At 42.4% G+C, this 21,974-nt stretch overlaps 1 protein-coding gene across 2 annotated transcripts in view; it reads right to left on the minus strand.

Moving 5' to 3' along the window:
* Positions 1-21,974, minus strand: part of LOC126473899 (WAS/WASL-interacting protein family member 2-like) — a 76,923-nt gene that overhangs the window by 39,983 nt on the left and 14,966 nt on the right. For both annotated transcript variants that reach the window (XM_050101242.1, XM_050101243.1), the window contains exon 3: positions 16,222-16,386. In XM_050101242.1, coding sequence (XP_049957199.1) covers positions 16,222-16,386 — 165 coding nt within the window. The remainder of the gene's footprint in view (positions 1-16,221; positions 16,387-21,974) is intronic.

The following is a 21,974-nucleotide window of genomic DNA, read 5'->3' on the forward strand; positions in this document are numbered from 1 at the left end:
TTCTCATAATAATGACACAGATGGGTGCACACTGGAACATTACTGTGCCCCTATGACCACGATGGTGCAATCTGTGCAGTGAAAGAGATGGGGATTGCTCCATTAAACAATGGTTTTACTCAGCAAGGTCAAGCATTCCAAAGAAATGCACTACCTGTATTATTTGCTGCCAATTTCAGTCAGCTAGTAGCACTTTAAGTGATAACATGATGTCAAACAAAAAGTGTATGTCAGTAACACTTACTGAAAAGATTACGGTAATCACAAGGCAAGTGAAAGAGAAACTCTCTACGCGTGAAGCAATGATGCATTTCAACTGTGGTAACACACAAGTTATGATACCTTAAGAAACGTGGATAAGAGATGGAATGAATGGGTGAAAGGGAATGGTCAAATGAAAATAAACTTAAACAAGATGGGAAAGGAAGAAATTACCGAGATAGTTTGGGAACGGTTTTGTAAGTGCGTAGGCAACAAACTTGCCTTCATCTGGACCCATGTCGCAGATTAAGGCTCTGGAAGTCCTTGAAGAGCTTGAAAATAGAGTTTAAGGCACCCACAGGATGGCTGGACAGTTTCAGAGCTAGGCACAACATCGTGTGGAATGAAATATGTGAGGATGCTAAAGATGTACAAGGAAGTGTAGCAACATAATGGAAGACAATACTGTACAACATAACTGCAAATTATGACCCGAAAGACATGCTCAATGCTGATGAAATGGGACTGTTTCATCACGCACTGCCTTCAAAATCTCTCGCAATTCCAAGCGAAAAATACACAGGCAGAAATATGCCCAAAGAAATGCTCACTGTACTAATGTGTGGAAACACATTAGGTGAAACGGAAAAGCCATTGGTGATTGGAAAGGTGACAAAATCACATTGTTTCGAAAACATACATGCCAGTAAGCTAGCAGTCACACGATGAAGCAATAAAAGGCCATGGATGGTCAGCGGTCTTATGGAAGAATGATCGGGCTCTTTCACTGCCACAATTAAAAAAGTACACTATGAAGATCTTTACCTAGACACTGCAACCTACCAATAGAAGTTATCAAATGTGTCACTGGCTTGGTTCCCACCAAGTTCAACCAACCTCACAAACCCATGGACTAGGTGTTTATTTACACATTTCAGTTGTGTTATAGGCATAGTCTCTTATTCTTAGTGTTGAAGAAGCCGAAAGTGCATTTGCTCTTACGCAGTCTGTTTCTGTCCTGGATGCAGTAAACTGGATTGACTAGCAGTAAGGGAAATAAAGCCCGAAACTGTTGCCAAGTGCAGCAAAAAAAGTGGTGTTTGTAGGTCAAGAACAAGACACTTTTTCGGTCATTGAAGCTCAAGAAAATGCAGCAGCATCTGCTGAATTAATTCAAATGAAAAACATTTCATGTAGTGCAGATGACTGACTACATCTGAAGTAATGAGTTTGCCAACTCACTCCACTTTTACTTCAGATGATCAGGATGAAATTAAGTAGAAGAAAAGGAGCAAAATGATGTCTCTAGAAAAATTAATATGCCTGAAGAACCTATCACACATATAAACAATGTTATGCAATTTGCAGCACACGGCATAGACATTAATTCAGGCAGGCTAGGAAAAACTCTTACCTTCGTAGTCTCGGATGTTATCAAATTCAGCATACGTTAAAATAAAGGACTAAGTAAGGAACACGTATTTTTTTGTTTTCTCCAAAATTATAAAGTGCTGTATCTCTGGCACAGTTCTAGATTTTTTTTATTTGTAAGATAATTGCCTTATGATTACAAAGAAACCCTCCATTTTGACTCTATACAGAGTTCTGAACAGTTTTCATAATTTGTAGAAAATTTTTTTTTTCCAAAAATGCCAATCCATAAAAATTTTGATTTTTTTTTCTGTTGAGTAGTACCATACAGTTCTACATTCCCTGAAAAGGAGAGCTTCCACCTTTAGGTTGAACAGGTTTTATAAACAACTGAAATTTTTGCCATACACAAAACCTGTTTTATTACCACATTATCACGTAACAGGCTCATGAAAATAAAAACCTAACCTTATTTAACATAATTTTCGTTTTGAAAGATGAGTAAGAGACTCGTTTTTCAAGCATTTTAAATGGTTCCAAAATGTATGGGAAAGGTCCAAAGTCTTAAGGGTTTCAATTTACACAACTTCTGAGAACCCTGTGATACCTTCCTAATGAATCAATAGGAACCGGAGCACTTACAATCTTCAAAACAGTGTGGTTGGTTTAAAAGAGGGTGGGTGAGGGAGGGGTGGGGGTGTGGGGGGGGGAGGGAAGGGACCTAACTGCGAGGTCTATGGTTGCTCCCGGTAAAATAATTACACAAGGGAAAGAAGAAAAGACAGGAGACGTACAGCACAATAACAGGAGAAAGAGAGAACTAGAAGAAAAACAGGACAACCAACACTACAATGGACAAAACAGGAAAAATAACCGCAGAGAAAAGCAAGAAAAAGGTACAAGGGTTAAAAACAAGAGAGCAGATGACCGTGGCTGGCCAACCAAGAGAGAAAAAAAGGAAAAGCCAGCCACTCTGCGACTCATTAAAACATCCACCCCTAAAAGCATTAGAGTGGAGAACACAAAGGGACAAAGGACATATGCGAAACCTTATATACAATGACAAAACCCACTGCCACGTACAAAACGTAAAGCTAAATTAGCCGATGAGGCGTTGTCAGCTAAAATTAATGGCAACGATCCCAGTAACTGAAGAGTCCATCGCAGAGCAGCCAAAGGACAGCCCATCAAAATATGGGTCACTGTCAGCTGGGCGCTGCACCGACACTGAGGAAGGTCATCACGGTGCAGGAAGTAGCTGTGTGTGACCCAAGCGTGGCCGACGCGGAACTGACAGAGAACTACAGATTCCCTGCGCAAAGCCCGCATGGAGGACTGCCACACATTTGTAGTCTCCTTAATGGCACGCGATTTTGTTGTGTGTGCTGAGGTTATGCCATTTCATCTCCCAAAGCTGCAAAACCTTGCGGTGTAGTACTAAATGCAGGTCAACTGCAGAGAAACCGATCTCTGTAAGCAGTTTCTGCATAGCCTGTTTGGCCAGCCTGTCGGCTAGTTCATTGCCTGGGATCCATTGTGGCCTGGGGTCCACACAAACACCACTGAATGACTGGACCGTTCCATGGCATAGATGGAGTCCTGGATGGTTGCTACTAAAGGATGACGAGGGTAGCACTGGTCGACAGCTTGTAGGCTGCTCAAGGGGTCAATACACAGAAGAAACGACTCCCCAGGGCATGAAAAGATGTGCTCAAGAGCAGGAGATATAGCCACCAGCTCGGCAGTGAAAACACTGCAGCCATTGGGCAAGGAATGATGTTCTATACATCCTCCATGGACATACGCTAAGCTGACATAACCATCAGCCATCAAGCTATTGGTGTAATACAGCTCGTGGACTTGGTACATGTCAAGAATTGAGAGGCAGTGGTAGCAGAGAGCCACAGGGTTCACTGAGTCCTTAAGGCCACGTGAAACGTCCAGGCGATGCCGCGGTCTAGGTATACACAATGGAGGTGTACATGAATAAATGTCAAGTATAGGTGGTAAAGGCAAGGACTCCAGTTCGGAGAGAAGGCATCACACATGAACTGCAATTGGAAGCCCTGACCTGGGCTGCCGATGAGGGAGATGAACCGCGGTGGGTGGGAAAAGGAGATGGTGATTCGGATGCGCAGAGGAACTATGAACATGTGCAACATAACTGGAGAGCAATTGTGCATGCCTAACCTGCAATGGAGGGACTGCGGCCTCCACCAAGACGCTGGTCACCATACTTGGCCTAAAAGCTCCCGTCGCTAAGCGAATGTCACAGTGGTGTACTGGGTCGAGTAAACACAATGCTGAGGGCGACGCCGAACCATAAACCAGTCTCCCATAGTCAAGGTGGGATTGAACAATGGCTCTGTAGAGCTGCAGCAGTGTAGAACAATTTGCACCCCTGTTGATGCTGATCAGGCCCAGAGGGCATTGAGGTGCTGTCAGCACTTCCGCTTAAGCTGATGGAGGTGGGGAAGCAATCGGGCGTCAAAAACCAGTCCTAAGAATCGATATGCCTCCACTTCGGTGATTGCATCGACATTAAGGTAAAGTTCTGGTTCCGGATTAATGGTACGATGCCGACAGAAGTGCTTAACATACGACTTTGCGGCCAAAAACTGGAAACCGTGGGCTAGAGCCCATGACTGCACCTTGTAGTGGCTCCCTGTATGTGCTGCTCAGCAACACCATTACTGGTGGAGCAGTACGAAACGCAGAAGTCGTCTGCATACAGAGAAGGTGAGACGGACGGCCCTACAGCTGCTGCTAGACCATTAATGGCTACTAAAAATAGAGATACACTCAAAAAATGTTCAAATGTGTGTGAAATCTTATGGGACTTAACTGCTAAGGTCATCAGTCCCTATGCTTACACACTACTAAACCTAAATTATCCTAAGGACAAACACACACACCCATGCCCGAGGGAGGACTCAAACCTCCGCCGGCACCAGCCGCACGGTCCATGACTGCAGCGCCTTAGACCGCTCGGCTAATCCTGCGCGGCAGATACACTCAATACGAAGCCCTGCAGGACACTATTCTCTGGGATATGGGTGGAACTACGGGAGGCACCAACATGGGCCACAGAAAGTACGAAGTGACAGGACATTTTTGGTAAAAATTGGGCACGGGCCTCTGAGACTACACTCGTATAATGTGGCAAGGATATGTCATCGCCAGGTGGTGTCATACACTTTTTGTACATCAAAAAAGATGGCAACCAGGTGTTGGCGTTTGTAAAAGGCTGTTCAGATGGCTGACTTGAGGTACACAATATTATCAGTGGTAGAGCGACCCTGGCAGAAGCCACCCTGACATGGAGCCAGTAGGCCATGTGACTCCAGGACCCAACCCAACTGCCGACACACCATACGTTTCAGAAGCTTACGAAGAATGTTGGTGAGGCTGATGGGCCAATATCTATCCACATAAAGCGAGTTTTTACCAGGTCTGAGCACTGGAATGATGGTGGTCTCCCACCATTGCAATGGAAAGACGCCATCACACCAGATCTGGTTGAAGATGACGAGTGGATGTCACTTGCAGTGCAATGACAGATGTTTAACCATGTGACTGTGGATCCGATCTGGCCCAGGAGCTGTGTCGGGGCAATGTGCAAGGGCACTGAGGAGCTCCCACTCTGTAAATGGAGCGGTATAGGGTTCACTGTGGCGTGTAGTGAATGAGAGGTCTTTACTTTCCATCTTCTGTCTGAGGGTGTGAAGGGCTGGGGGGGGGGGGGTAGTTCTTCAGTGCAGGGGCTCGAGCATAGTGTTTAGCAAAGTGCTCGGCAATCGCGTTTGCATCGGTAGATAACACACCTATTATATTAACACCGGGAACACTTGTTGGGGTCTGGTACTCGATAACACATTTGATCCTTGCCCAGACTTGGGAAAGTGACATATGGCACCCAATGGTAGAGACATATCTCTCCCAACACTCCTGCTTCTGTTGTTTGATAAGTTGGTGAACACAGGCACGAAGCCGTTTCAAGGCTATGTGGTCCTCTAGGGAAGGGTGCCAGTTACGCTGTTGGGGAGCTCACCAATGATCCTTAATTGCTGCAGTGACTTCCAGCGACCACCAAGGTACTGCCTTTCGGAGAGGGAGGGGGGGGGGGGGGGCTGGGTGGCACCCTAAAGAGCAAGGAATTGTGTTTTTTGCCACAGAAACTATTGTTGAAGTCACCTGCTCAACCATCCCACTGATGTTACTGTGTGGGGCAGAGTCAACGGTGACCCCAGAGGTGAAAGTTTTCCAGTCTGCCTTGGTTAAAGCCCATCTGGACAGGCGTCCGTGGGCCTGATGCTGGGGCAGTGAGAGGAAGATGGGGAAGTGGTGACTACCCCACACGTCATCTTGTGCTCTCCAGTGGATAGATGGGAGAAGTCCTGGGTGGCAAATCGATAAATCAATGGCCTAGTAACTACCATGAGCCACACTGAAATGTGTGGCAGCCCCAGTACTTAAGAGGCAGAGGTCGAACTGAGACAGTGAAGTTTCAACATCTCTGCCTCGGCCAATAAGCACGGTGCCACCCCCCAAGGGGTTGTGGGCCTTAAAATCTCCCAGAAGTAGGAAAGGTTTACTGAGTTGATCAATTAGTGCAGTTAATACATTCAGGGATACTGCACTATCTGGAAGAACATATACATTGCAGACAGTTATTTCCTGCGTCGTCCTTATTCTCATAGCCACAGCTTGAAGAGGGGTTTGAAGGGGCACAGTTTCACTACAGACCGAGTTGAGGACATAAACGCAAACTCCTCCTGACACTCGATTATAGTTGCTACGGATCCTGTAGTATCCCTTATAGTTGCGGAGGGCAGGGGTCCGCATTGCCGGGAATTAGGTTCCCTGGAGGGCAATGCAGAAAGCAGGTGTAAAGCTTAACAGTTGCCGTAGCTCATCCAGGTTGGGGGAAAAAACTGCCATAATTCCACTGGAGGATGACATCATCGTGAGACTGGGAAGGCATGGAATATTCAATGAGGCAATTTACGCCTCAGGATCACCTGCTGCCACCAACATTTTGCTTGAGTAGTCTATATCCATTGTGTCTAAGGGTCCGGTGAGATCTAGGTCCTCGGTGGACACCCAAATCTCCACCTCGTCCGCAGATGCAGTGCTTGTAGCTAGTGGTGGTGTGGGTACCATCACAATTCCCTTGGTCTTGGGGACCTTATTTTTGGATTTCTCTCGCTGCTCCTTGGGTTTCCCCTGGCTGGGAGGACTTCACTGATTCAGTCTCTAGGACTGAGGATGAGCGTGAAGCCCTATTGACCAGTTGCTGTTGGGCTCTTCAGCCACTGGCGAGTGTCATCTTTCCCACTAGCAGACTTACACTTTTCAGGCTCATAAGTGGGGACTGGTATCCCCAATGGTTTGGCGGGGGGGGGGGGATGTTGCTCTGGAAGCAGGTGGTGCGGGAGCAACGGGGAGGGAAGTGCCCCCCCACCATCAATGGGGCAGGTGTAGTCTTCTGGTTCCGAGAGGCAACAGGAATGCGAGGAACTGATGGGGCAACAACTGTTCTTGTAGTAGCAGCGTAAGAGGTGGTCATAGCCACAGGATGTAGGCACTAAAATTTCCTCTTAGCCTCAGTGTAGGTCAGTCAGTCCAGGGTCTTACATTCCACGATTTTCCTCTCTTTCTGTAAAATCCTGCAGTCTGGCAAGCAACGTAAATGGTGCTCTCAGCAGTTGACACAGGTGGGAGGCGGGACACATGGAGTATTGGGATGTGATGGACACCCACAATCTCGACATGCTGGAAGTACAGTACTTAAAGCACCTCACTCGGGGAGGAATATATGGCTTGACGTCACAGTGGTATACCATACCTTGACCTTCTCAGGCAGTGTGTCACCCTCGAAGGATAAGATGAAGGCACTGGTGGCAACCTGATTTATCCCTCGGGCCCCGATGGACGAAATGAACGCCTCGCTGCTTTAAATTGGCACGCAGCTTGTCATCAGACTGCAGAAGAAGGTCCCTGTGGAATATAATACCTGGGGGGTGATGGAACAGAAACATCCCTCAATTTGTCACAAGTGAGTAATGCCCATACATATCAGGTACCAGGGTGAATAAGATTCACTGCCATCCTTAGTGTGGCGTTCCTCCTATGTTGTGACCAGGGTGGGGAATGATTTGGGGTCATATTTCTTAGCACTGAAGTTAGACTTTGCCCGCTTAGAGACTGCTGGCGACAAACCACCAGCAAGACATGACATACAACACTCCATGGCGTATCATCCGCCCTGATGCCACCCATTCCAACCAGGGGCCCTCCCCACGGGTGCCACCTAGCCTCAGCAAGGGCCACCTGGCAGGATGGCCACTGCCGGGAGTCCCGATGCCCCAGGGAGATAGGCATCTATTCCATGGCATATGTGGGGAATTAACAGCGCAGGCATCAGCAGAGCGATCCCTGTGTTGTCAGGCGCTACAACCAACAGGGTACATGGTGGCCCCACCACAACCGACTGGCTACCACGCTGGATATGAGGTGCTAGTAAGTACATGGTCGTCGTCGGTGTAGAAAGCAACACTGCATAGTGCATGGTGGAAAAGATACCCAGGAAGGTGTCCCCTCACCCAAGAGGTGGAGACTGAGCAGGACTGCAATGGTATGGCGAGAAAGTGGGCTAAACATCTCAATGCACAATCGACATGATGCACCATGTAACACGCTTTTCCTCAATTGGCTTACTCTTCGGAAAAATTTTGAAAAATGGAGGTCAAACATGATGGGGGGACTACCACACAAAGGCCGAAACGTGCGAGTCTCCTTTTAATCGCCTCTTGTGACAGGCAGGAATACCTTGGGCCTCTTCTAAACCCTGGACCTGCAGGGGTCAAAGCATTGTGAACACGAAGTGGGCACTGATTGTGTTGTTGTTGTCCTTCAGCTGGAAACCTATATCCAGCAGCTGGTCCATGTGGTAGCATGAAGTTCACTTCAATTTCATTTAACTCATAACTGGTGTCTATAATCTCCGCAATCCACCAGTCAGAGTCATACACACATGCCAAAAACATCCCCCTTCTCAGGTTGTGAATCTGAATATTATCCTGCAGTTTCTGAGGTGTTGGCTGAATGAACGAAATTTTTTCTTTCTTGCTCTTTAAAGTGCATACAATACAAGTTTATCCACCACTTTGTGAGTCCAAAAATGTGCCTTCTGAATTCCTTTAATGGGAGTTGTTTGTTTGGACCATTCTTCTTTTTTCTGCTCAAGGAATTCTTCGATTTCCTCTTTGGACAAAACAATGAGTGCTGTAGATGTGTAAAATTTCACGACTCTCATAAAATTCTCAGCATTCTGAATTGCAGTTGTACTTGGTCTAGAAAGATTATGTTTCGCAGCATGGTGCTTCAGCAGGCCTCCTACACCCATCACAAGGCCCCTTCCTGTGACCAGTAGCACTGTATACCCATTCAGTTGGCACAAGCGACTTAATTAATTCAAACAGCTGGTAACGATTTTTGAAATGACGAGGAGCACCATCAGAAATAATGGTGGTCTTCTCTGCCCCTGTTTGCAGTTGAAGAATTTTGCGCATTGCTAGCAAAGCATGTGCTGAGTCATATCCTGTGTCGTCACTTGTAACTGCAACACTTGTGGTCTTGTTTTGAAAATATGTCACTCCTGTAAAAAAAATGAAACCTGATCATTACTCCAATGTTACCCTTGTACTTCTTGTGGGGGAATTACAGACCAGTTCTCAGCAAAATCACAGTGAAGCACTAAACATAGTTCTTCAGCCTGTAAAGACCCTTTCACTTCTGCAATGTGTTGTGGCAATTTCTTCAGATATTGGTGTGTTACTGCTTTCACTGACCATTTACCAAGTCCATCAATGAAACTGTCAAAGGCAACAGTTTTCTTGATAGTTTATTTTCCTCTCATGTCTGCATATGTAAGTTCTGCAGAGTTATCTGCTACATCTTCCAGACCAAGTGTCTAAAGGCAGTCCTCCCTTTCCAGGCCAGTCACCACACTCTTAAACAAGTTTCTCGCTTTATATCACAGACTAATAATGACTTCACACGCCCAACCAAGGTGTCATATGTCATGTGCTCCCGTAAATTCTTCAAAGTTACCACACAAAGTTCAAAATTCATGCAGTACACACATAAACAGACATCTCTAGGTGGGTGTGGAACTATCCACTTATGTCGTAGTGCATAAATCTTTGATCTTCCAATATGTGAAGTTGTGTAGTTGCTCTTATGAACTGCAAAAGTTTCTTTAATACTGCATGTCATGTACACTATGTGATCAAAAGTATCTGGACACCTGGCTGAAAATGACTTACAAGTCAGTGGCGACCTCCATCGTTAATGTTGGAATTCAGTATGGTGTTGGCCCACCCTTAGCCTTGATGACAGCTTCCACGCTTGCAGGGTTCAATCACATGCTGGAAGGTTTCTTGGGGAATGGCAGCTCATACTTCACGGACTGCTGCACAGAGGAGAGGTATCGAAGTCAGTCGGTGAGGTCTAGCACGAAGTTGGAGCTCCAAAATATCCCAAAGGTGTTCTATAGGATTCAGGTCAGGACTCTGTGCAGGCCAGTCTATTACAGGGATGTCCAGGACTCTGTGCAGGCCAGTCTATTACAGGGATGTTATTGTCATGCAACCACTCCGCCACAGGCTGTGCATTATGAACAGGTGCTCGTGCGTGTTGAAAGATGCAATCACCATCCCCGAATTGCTCTTCAACAGTGGGAAGCAAGAAGGTGCTTAAAACGTCAATGTAGGCCTGCATTGTGAAAGTGCCATGCAAAACAACAAGGGGTGAAAGGCCCCCTCCATGAAAAACATGACCACAACACATAATACCACCACCTCATAATTTTACTGTTGGCACTACACACTCTGGCAGATGACGTTCACCGGGCATTCGCCATACCCACACCCTGCCATTGAATTGCCATTTGGTGTACCGTGATTCGTCACTCCACACAACGTTTTTCTACTGTTCAATCGTCCAATGTTTATCCGAGGCATCGTTTTGCATTTATCGGGGTGATGTGTGGCTCACGAGCAGCCGCTCAACCATGAAATCCAAGTTTTGTCACCTTCCGCCTAACTGTCACAGTACTTGCAGTGGATACTAGTGCAGTTTGAAATTCCTGTGTGATGGTATGGATAGATGTCTGCTATTACACATTATGACCCTCTTCAACTGTTGGCCACCACTGTCAGTCAAGAGACGAAGTCAGCCTGTACGCTTTTGTGCTGTATGTGTCACTTCACATTTCCACTTCACTATCACATCAGAAACAGTGGACCTAGGGATTTTTAGAATTGTGGAAATCTCGCGTACAGATAGGTGACACAAGTTACACCCAATCACCTGACCACATTCGAAGCCCGTGAGTTCTGCAGAGCGCCCCATTCTGCTCTCTCACGGTGTATAATGGCTACTGACATCACTGATATGGAGTACCTGGCAGAAGGTGGCAGCACACTGCATGTAATATGAAAAACTTAAGTTTCTGGGGGTGTCCGGATACTTTTTATCACCTAGTGTACCTCTTCACTTTCACAACTTTTTGACCTTCAACTGTTACAGTTATAGTGTCTTTTTTGTTGGCACTCTGGCGATAACAGTCTGATTTATCTTTCAGATAAAATGACTGTGCTATTTGAGCTTGAGCTGCTTCTACAGGATGACCATAATAGGGATCTGGTCTTCCAAAGACTCCTTTTACAGACCTCACATTTCTTGATTAGTCTACCATGTACTTCTCTGGAATAATAATAGTTCAAACTTGCACCTTTTCACTTTAGGATGCACAATATTCAACAGCTAAATTGATTTCTGTGAAAAATTCCTGACAAGAGATGCTAGAGTGCTTTGGTTCAATTTCTTCTAAAAATGGAATTTCTACTTTGAAGAGTGTGGTCAGTTTTGCTGTAGTGTATTCATTCATAGCTTTAGTAACTTCTCTGCCCTTTCTTGATGCACAGAGCGTATGACTCGACTTCGCTGACCACAGTTTCTTGACAGGACTATGAGAGTCGTTGACTGATTCAGGGTATTTAATTCTTCCTCTATTGATGCAAAATCTGAATCATCTGCAGCATGGGAAGTTTCACCTTGTTCAGATACTATCATTGTTGTTATTCTGTCAAAACATTTAGAACACAAAAAGTCGTCACTAGAAACATCTTCACTTTGAAACGCAGTCTTCAAATGATAACCCTTATTCCCAAACTGAACAAAGTGTTTTTTGTTTGTCTTATATATCACTCTTTTATGGATATGCAAATAATCAGCGCATTTCTCTCTCGTGTCGCCCAAGTCAGAAAACATTTCAAACAGTCCTTTTCACAAAAAACACTACAACTGTGTCAATTGGTAAATTCCACGCAAAAACACAGAACTCACTGGATGGTTTCAGGTTTCTTAGAAGCTTCTTCAGTAAACAAATTAGCACTGAACAACTACAATACAGAAGCCTGCAATGAACAACCATGACAAAGAAACAGACAAGAAACTACAACAGAGTGTAAGAAATATCTGCAACAATGAAAGTGAAAAGAAATAACTGTAACAAAGAAAGTGACATGAAATAACTGCAACAAAGACATTAGAAATAAACGTTGTAACAAGAAATTAGTAAGAAACAACTTCAGTGAAGACATACATTACCCTTAAAAGTTAAACAAATTAAAATAAAACTGTCCAACTTAAAAGTGGAAGCTGTCCTCTACAGAGACTATAGTACTCTATGGCATTAATCAACTGAAAAAATCTAACTTTTTTGGATTGGAATCTTCGAAAAAAAAAATCTTTCTGTAAATTACAATAAAAATTCAAAAGGCGACAGTAAAAGAACTTTGACACATGTGTCAAAACAAACTTCTGTAATCATAAAGCAATCATCTTTCAAATAAAAAAACTATAAAAAAATATCTAGAACTGTTAAGAGAGATACAGCATTTTAAATTTTTTTCTGAAATTCGCATTTTTAAAATTGTGTTCACAGTGTCATCTTTGAAGGCCTAAATCTTGGGGCTGGAATTTTTTTTCAGAGAAAACAAAAAAATACAGGTTTCTTACTTATTCATGAATTTTAACATATGCATAACATCCGAAACTATGAAGGTAACCCCCTGCCTGAAGGGATACAGATTATGCCATACATAAATTCTCTCTAGCTGTTGCAACGATTGTATAGTGCTAAAAATTAAGTAGAAAAACAATTCTGAACAAGAAATTCAACCACGTTTCCCTCTTTGGAATGTGGGTAAAACATCGAAATAACATAGCAGTAACATGTATGCGCATACATTAATACATGAATTTAGTGTACAAATATAGAAAAGCTGTACCCGTATTATTTAGCAGTCAGCGTAATAGTCAAAGTCTTCTGTTGTACAGTAAATGAACATCCACTGTGCAGGAATGAAGGTACGTAAATATATGCTTAATTACAAATTTATACTTTCGTAATATAATAATTCCAATCCCAAAGAAAGCAGATGTTGTCAGATGTGAAAATTACCGAACTATCAGTTTAATAAGTCACAGCTGCAAAACACTAATGCGAATTCTTTACAGACGAATGGAAAAACTGATAGAAGCCGACCTCGGCAAAGATCAGTTTGGATTCCGTAAAAATGTTTGAACACGAGAGGCAATACTGACCCCACGACTTATCTTAGAAGAAAGATTAAGGAAAGGCAAACCTACATTTCTAGCATTTGTAGACTTAGAGAAAGCTTTTGAAATGTTGATTGAAATACTGTCTTTCAAATTCTGAAGGTGGCAGGGATGAAATACAGGGAGCGAAAGGCTATTTACAATTTGTACAGAAACCAGATGGCAGTTATAAGAGTCGAGGGGTATGAAAAGGAAGCAGTGGTTGGGAAGGGAGTGAGACAGGGTTGTAGCCGCTCCCCGATGTTATTCAATCTGTATACTGAGCAAGATGTAAAGGAAACAAAAGAAAAGTTCGGAGTAGGTATTAAACTCCATGGAGAAGAAATAAAAACTTTGAGGTTCGCCAATGACATTGTAATTCTGTCAGAGACAGCAAAGGACTTGGAAGAGCAGTTGAACGGAATGGATAGTGTCTTGAAAGGAGGGTATAAGATGAACATCAACAAAAGCAGAACGAGGATAATGGAATGTAGTCGAATTAAGTCGGGTGATGCTGAGGGAATTAGATTAGGAAATGAGACACTTAAAGTAGTAAAGGAGTTTTGCTATTTGGGGAGCAAAATAACTGATGATGGTCGAAGTAGAGAGGATATAAAATGTAGACTGGCAATGGCAAGGAAAGCGTTTTTGAAGAAGAGAGATTTGTTAACATCGAGTATAGATTTAAATGTCAGGAAGTCGTTTCTGAAAGTATTTGTATGGAGTGTAGCCATGCATGGAAGTGAAACAGGGATGATAAATAGTGTGGACAAGAAGAGAATAGAAGCTTTTGAAATGTGGTGCTACAGAAGAATGCTGAAGATTGGTTGGGTAGATCACATAACTAATGAGGAGGTATTGAATAGGATTGGGGAGAAGAGGAGTTTGTGGCACAACTTGACTAGAAGAAGGGATCGGTTGGTAGGACATGTTCTGAGACATTGAGGGACCACCAATTTAGTACTGGAGGGCAGCGTGGAGGGTAAAAATCGTAGAGGGAGACCAAGAGATGAATACACTAAGCAGATTCAGAAGGATGTAGGCTGCAGTAGGTACTGGGAGATGAAGAAGCTTGCACAGGATAGAGTAGCATGGAGAGCTGCATCAAACCAGTCTCAGGACTGAAGACTACCACAACAACAACAACAACTTTCATGCACGATAACTGACAAATTTTATGTACTGCTGCCTTGTGAGTTGTTTTAGTCAGGAAACTTGTCCAAGTTTGGAAATTATTTTAGTCCCATGTGATACCATTTTCAGCGAGGTTTACTGTACTTCCATCTCCACAGACAAATTGAAAAGGCAAATGCCTATTAGGAATTAATTTGGACACACAACTGAAACGGGATGCACAGTGAAACCAATTATGCATTGAACTATCACATGCGATCTACTTACTATGCAAATTAACCGTTTCACTGCTGCAGCTGCACTCTCTGATTTACATGCTGAGGGCCACTTTTGTTATGGCTTTACTGCTCACCAAAAGCTGGTGTCTGCACTGAGAGATGTTGTTCCCGTTGATATGAAATACTTATAAGCCAATTTTTTGAAAACTATTGGGTGAAAGCTCAGGACGCATACAGATGTCCATTGCACTGTAGGAAAACACAAGCGGCACTTGTATACACATCCACAGCACCTAGGGAACAGCGTAGCAGGACACGTATACACATCCACAGCAGCGAAATGGTTAAAATCATGTGTTAGTAAGAAACAGCTTCAGTCTTCATATTAAACTTTCTTCCAATCGCACTTAACTTATGGAAATATCTTGTGGGTCAACTCTTTTGGTGTAAAAACAGTTTATGTGGGAAAAAAAGCAGTGACAACAATTAAAGGCATTCTGAACTTAATCATGCCAGTCACAGTAAAAAAAAAAAAAAAAAAAAAAAAAAAAAAAAAAAAAAAAAAAAAAAAAAAAAAAAAAAAACAACTCTGTGTCCCCTCTATATTAATGCTGGTCCCCTTTCAAACTAACCCTGGTACTGAGAGACCTACTATAAAGTTTGTAGGAGGAGTAGGAAATTAGTGTTTAATGTCCCGTCGACAATGAGGTCATTAGAGACAGAGCACAAGCTCAGATTAGGGAAGAATGTGGAAGGAAATCGGACTTGCCCTTTCAAAGGCACCATCCTGGCATTTGCCTGAAGTGATGTAGGGAAATCACGGAAAACCTAAATCAGGATGGCCAGACGTGGGTTTGAACCGTCGTCCTCCCAAATGCGAGTCCAGTGTGCTAACCACTGCGCCACCTCACTTGGTAAAGTTTCTTTGAGAGGTATGCACAGAATCTACTAATCGGAATCTGTGTTTATAAAGTAGAAGAGTTCTATAATAATGTGGTATCATAAAAAAAATTAAAAAATAAAAAAGTTAATTTTTCATGTAAAATATAAATGTAATGTCTAATTTCTAATGTAAAATTTTGTTATTGTACACCTATCAAAATGTACATGATCTGTGGTTGATAACACCTCCTTGAACACTAGTCTAAAGTCTAACAACTGTACCATACCACTTTATCTTACTTTAAGAAAGACACCTCAAAGTTTGTATGGAACTGCTGTCTCCAATGACTTTGACATCGACGGGACATGAAACCATATCTTTTTTCCTTCGTTTTATGGAACAGGTGTTTTATTCAACACTTGTAATTATCCTGATATTTACTTCCAGATATATAAATAGCATGTGGTACAATGAAACATAATTACTTGATCTATCAAAAAACAGAATTTTCCGGTAAAGCAACACAAATAACATACTAATGTAAAGAATGCTAAGAGAGAGAAAGAAATAGGGGCAAAGCAGATGTAATGAAATCTGTATCCAGTATGGTAGGAAGTAGCAGTGATACTGTGTCCTCATTAGACAATTATTGCACAATGAGAGTGATCTATTGTTATCAAAATTGCAACAGCCACTATAAATAAATTTAATTACTCATACCATGAAATGTAGACGGTAACATACCTAGTCTCCCAGTTGGTCGCAGTTTCGGCATTTCTCCCTTGAAAAGACCACCAAGGCCATTGTTTTTTGGGAAATCTGTGCTGCTGCTGTTGAATCTAGTGCTGCTACTGCTGCTGAAGTTAGTGCTTCCATTAATGCTACTGCTGTCTGAACCTTTGACTTTCCCTGCAAAAAATATACTTCAATGGACAACATCCATTACTAACAAAGAGGTTACAATGTATAAACTGTACAACAAATACGAGACACTGAAAGTATACAAATTTTTGACACCTGAAATTAACCAAAATGAAGATAAACAGCTCCAGCAAGAGTGTACAAATGCGTCAGAAATAAAAGTTTTAATCTGAATGTAAAAGAGACAGTGGGGGTTTGTTCATTTTTCTCTTATTTGTTGCTTTTCATAACATTAGTACTATCATACAAACACAAAATATTAATTTTCTGTTAGGCAACAGTATGACACTGGAAGTTCACTAGTATCTTACCACTTCTTGGACTGATAACATTGCTTTAATAAATATACTCAATAATTTATGTAATTAATTATAATTAATACCTAATTTTGGAGCAATTCAGGAACATAATGGACATTCAAAATCAAAGTGTTGGACTACATCTGAATCTCAAATTTCATAACTACAGAAACTAAATGCCACACATCCCATACAATGAAAAATAATGTCACTGTTCAGATAAATAAAATGTTGTAACAAATATCCCTTGTTTGCGTTCAATGCATAAGTTGGAGAAGGTGTCTTTCGTACACATTAAAGGGATTTGTACTTTCCTAGAGGATGGTGCTTGATTTACCAACTCCACAAAGACAAACTTTATTGCATTGTCAACATACAATGACCCATAAAATTCAATACGAAAACCAGGGCGATGTAATTGAGGACAATATTATGGAAATGGAAGAGGATGTAAATGAAAATGAAATGGGAGATACGATACTGCGTGAAGAGTTCGACAGAACACTGAAAGACCTGAGTCGAACAAGGCCCCGGGAGTAGACAACATTCCATTAGAACTACTGACAGTCTCGGGAGAGCCAGTCCTGACAAAACTCTACCAACTGGTGAGCAAGATATATGAGACAGGCGAAATACCCTGAGACTTCAAGAAGAATATAATAATTCCAATCCCAAAGAAAGCAGGCGTTGACAGATGTGAAAATTACTGAACTATCCATTTAATAAGTCACAGCTGCAAAATACTAACGCGAATTCTTTACAGACGAATGGAAAAACTGGTAGAAGCCGACCTCGGCGAAGATCAGTTTGGATTCCGTAGAAATGTTGGAACACATGAGGCAATACTGACCTTACGACTTATCTTAGAAGAAAGATTAAGAAAAGGCAAACCTACATTTCTAGCATTTGTAGACTTAGAGAAAGCTTTTGACAATGTTGACTGGAATACTCTCTTTCAAATTCTGAAGGTGGCAGGGGTAAAATACAGGGAGCAAAAGGCTATTTACAATTTGTACAGAAACTAGATGGCAGAGTCGAGGGGTATGAAAGGGAAGCAGTGGTTGGGAAGGGAGTAAGACAGGGTTGTAGCCTCTCCCCGATGTTGTTCAATCTGTATATTGAGCCAGCAGTGAAGGAAACAAAAGAAAAATTCGGAGTAGGTGTTAAAATCCATGGAGAAGAAATAAAAACTTTGAGGTTTGCTGATGACATTGTAATTCTGTCAGAGACAGCAAAGCACTTGGAAGAGCAGTTGAACAGAACGGATAGTGTCTTGAAAGGAGGGTATAAGATGAACATCAACAAAAGCAGAACGAGGATAATGGAATGTAGTCGAATTAAGTCGGGTGATGCTGAGGGAATTAGATTAGGAAATGAGACACTTAAAGTAGTAAAGGAGTTTTGCTATTTGGCGAGCAAAATAACTGATGATGGTCGAAGTAGAGAGGATATAAAATGTAGACTGGCAATGGCAAGGAAAGCGTTTTTGAAGAAGAGAGATTTGTTAACATCGAGTATAGATTTAAATGTCAGGAAGTCGTTTCTGAAAGTATTTGTATGGAGTGTAGCCATGCATGGAAGTGAAACAGGGACGATAAATAGTGTGGACAAGAAGAGAATAGAAGCTTTTGAAATGTGGTGCTACAGAAGAATGCTGAAGATTGGTTGGGTAGATCACATAACTAATGAGGAGGTATTGAATAGGATTGGGGAGAAGAGGAGTTTGTGGCACAACTTGACTAGAAGAAGGGACCGGTTGGTAGGACCTGTTCTGAGGCATCAAGGGATCATCAATTTAGTATTGGAGGGCAGCGTGGAGGGTAAAAATCGTAGAGGGAGACCAAGAAATGAATACACTAAGCAGATTCAGAAGGATGTAGGTTGCAGTAGTTACTGGGAGATGAAGAAGCTTGCACAGGATAGAGTAGCATGGAGAGCTGCATCAAACCAGTCTCAGGACTGAAGACCACCACCACCACCACCACCACCACCACCACCACCAACAACAACAACATGAAAACCAGCATACACAACAAATTATGAGACACTACAATCATTATGTATCATTCACTTTCAATGCCAGGATTCCAAAAAACATAGTTATCCAATGTCACTGCATTTTTAGTAATTGTCTTGTGGTAATTGTTTGCAATGCGTTGACTTTTCTTAAGATCATCAGTGAATACAGAGCCAATCTCCGATTTAAAAAGTGAAAAGCTAATGTCATCATGACAACAATAAACAGTAATAGGTGAAACCTCACGCAAAAACAAATCTGTGAACAAAAAGAGGCACAGTGATGAAAAAATTAGTCTCCAATGTCAGACTTTGAAGCCTACACTACGCTGTATGTCCACGGAGCCATTACCTGTCAATGTCATCATTTGAATGCGGTATGGAAGGGCGTGTGATCAACAGACTGCATTTCCAGATTTCTGAACTTTGTACCCACCATTACATCCAGTAACTACTATCTAAAGATTAATCTTTTGAGACGAATATGTCTATCTACTTGTTGGTTGAACTTTCTTTAGTGGCAAAATATTGTCAGATCTGAATTGTAATAACTATGAGAGTTATAATGTGTGAACAATGGCTGAGCTCACAACTGATATATCATGTCTGTACATGTTTGTCATATAGTATTCGTTTTGGCTGTGCTATCATCATACCAGTGCAGGCACATGTGCATGACTGTTGCAAATTAGCTTTGTGTAAAGTTATATTCCAACCACCAAATATTGTTGTGTTGTCAACCGGTGGTGAAACACTGGGCATCAGTACGTGTACATTGATGGAGGGTGCTACAGTCGACTGGTTGGTTGCTCAATAACATCACAGAGATCAAGAGATGGAAAATCACAAGCGAACAGTGCAAATTATTTTGTCAAGGCCATCATTGCACGAGAGTTCAGCTTTGCTTGCAGTGTGTGCAGTCAGTTATGCTTCCCATGCAATTTGAAAAGAGTAAAGGCTTGACATCACACTATACTGGCAGAAGCATTCCCCAATTATATGATCTTTCTACAAGTAGTAATTTTACTAGGAGTCCTGATGGCAGGTGGTTGTCCATACTAAGTAGATCAAATGGCTTCTTGTACCCACTGAAGCCAAATAAACTGCCACCATTGGATACCATTATTAGTTGGCTCATATCACCCAGAGTGATATTTATGCAGCTCAAGCACTTGGAGCATGGAGGTGCACTGGGAATTGTTGGGTCAATTATCAATGTGCCCATTGGTGTAGATCAGACAGTTAAACAGCTGTCTCGCCACTTGGTCAATGGTTACTCAATGGAATATAAAGATGCAGCTTACACGCATGTTTTTGTATGTTAGTGGAGAGGTTATAAGGTCTTGTGAAGAAATGGCTGTAATATCCTACTCTATCAGCTCTACAACATTACAATCAACTGAATTGCTTTGAAAGAGCTCAGTGAGAAGGCACCAACTAACAATGATGCTCTGATCGAGATGCTCAACTACGAAGTCAAGACAGAGTGCTTAATGCCCAAGGAGAGGACACTTCTATGGAACGAAGATTTGTGTGTCAACAGAACTCCAGCACAATCAAATATGCTGCTGAATATAATCTACAAGATGCATGTGGAGGAGCTGTTACTTTCATCCACTTACTACAGTGTAGTGCATTTCTTCACGGCAGCAGTAATGGTCACACCATATGTGGTAACTAACAGTGACGTGCATCATCGAGACCATCAGGCTATGACACCACATCATGTCATCTGTATGGTTATGAAGATCCTATGATTGCGGGTCATATAAGCCATGTTCAGATGTGTTACAGTTTGAGTCACAAACAAAGGTGGGCGGGTTTAGGCTCATTTTGTGCATCTACGTCACGCATTCTCCAACAGCCAATGAGAATTCAGTAGTGTTCTGCTGTGAATATTGTACCCAATGTGATCATAGTAAGTTATTTAGCAAATTTGTATTCCATTTGTTGGGGATTGTCATGACTGATCGTGGTGATAAATGACAAATTCTGCATAAGCAAGTAGGAGACATAATTTGCAGGATACATGTTTACATCACGTGCAAACCACATGTATGCAAATACCGCAACTGATGCCTGGATCCGGCAACAATGCAATACCGTCCGTTTCTTGACCTGCGCAAAATGCCACCATTCGTGGATGGTACTACGGTAACACAGAAAACAACATGTTGCATGATCAAGGAGAAACAATATCTTGAGTCATGTATACAGAGAAATCTGACATTTCTGAAAATGGTACAAAACAGCATTCAATATTGATTGAATAGTAAGATGCTACAACAACTTGGAAAGCCAACTTTGTTCCTTACAGTAAGCATGAATTAAATATGTTAGCTGAAGTTGCTCAAGATGGCAAGTCAGCAAAATCCAAAACATGAAGGCAAAAATCCTGCTGCTGCAGCAGCAGTAGCAGCAGCAGCAGCAGTGCAGATCTTCACTGGCATGAACTGATCTACAAGATGTGAGTTAATGAACGATAACTCTGTGATGCGTTGTATCTACTTCTACAAGCTTGCTGGAGTTACGAAGCGCCTTTGCGAAACCTCTTTCAGCCGCTACCACCATTTCCTCCACATAGAATTCCAATAACACTGTGCAACTCATTAGCGATTTATTTACTGTAGCGAAGGAAGGTATGTCAGAGCTGAACAACTACACTCTACAGACTCCTCGGTACACATTTACCTGCACCAAATTTGGCGAAATATCTTGCCATTTTAACACACCATCCCGGCCCATAGATATGACGCATGAGCTGCTTCCCATAACACTGATTGATGGCCTTGTTCAGCTCTGCACACTCATGCCAAGAATTTGCACCAAAAGCTGGAGACACTACCTCACCCAGTTCTTGATAGCCACCAAGTTGACCATGCTCGAGTATCTAGATATAATCAGAGCTAGCTTGCACATGCCAATGTTCACCTTTAAGTGAGACATGCCACAAATTATGACCAACATCTTTAATCCTTTTACTTCTGATGTGCTCATATAAAAAGAAATGGACATTCCATTTACACTCCAAATGTACAGTCGTGCAGCGTACACTGTCAAGTATGTAAATGAATCAGCAAGGGATATCGGTGATCTAAAAAGGCAACTGCTTTCGGCATATGGAGGATCAACCTGAATTAAGTGTGCAGGACAGTTAAAGAGCTCTTACCTCAAGCTGCTCAACTCAACTGAGATGTCATTTAGTTATGAGGCTACCTAGTATCTGCTTCCCAAACATATGAGTAAGAGCAGCTGCTAAGT

Source organism: Schistocerca serialis, chromosome 4 (assembly GCF_023864345.2).
Source record: "Schistocerca serialis cubense isolate TAMUIC-IGC-003099 chromosome 4, iqSchSeri2.2, whole genome shotgun sequence".
In the NCBI taxonomy this organism is placed as follows: domain Eukaryota; kingdom Metazoa; phylum Arthropoda; class Insecta; order Orthoptera; family Acrididae; genus Schistocerca; species Schistocerca serialis.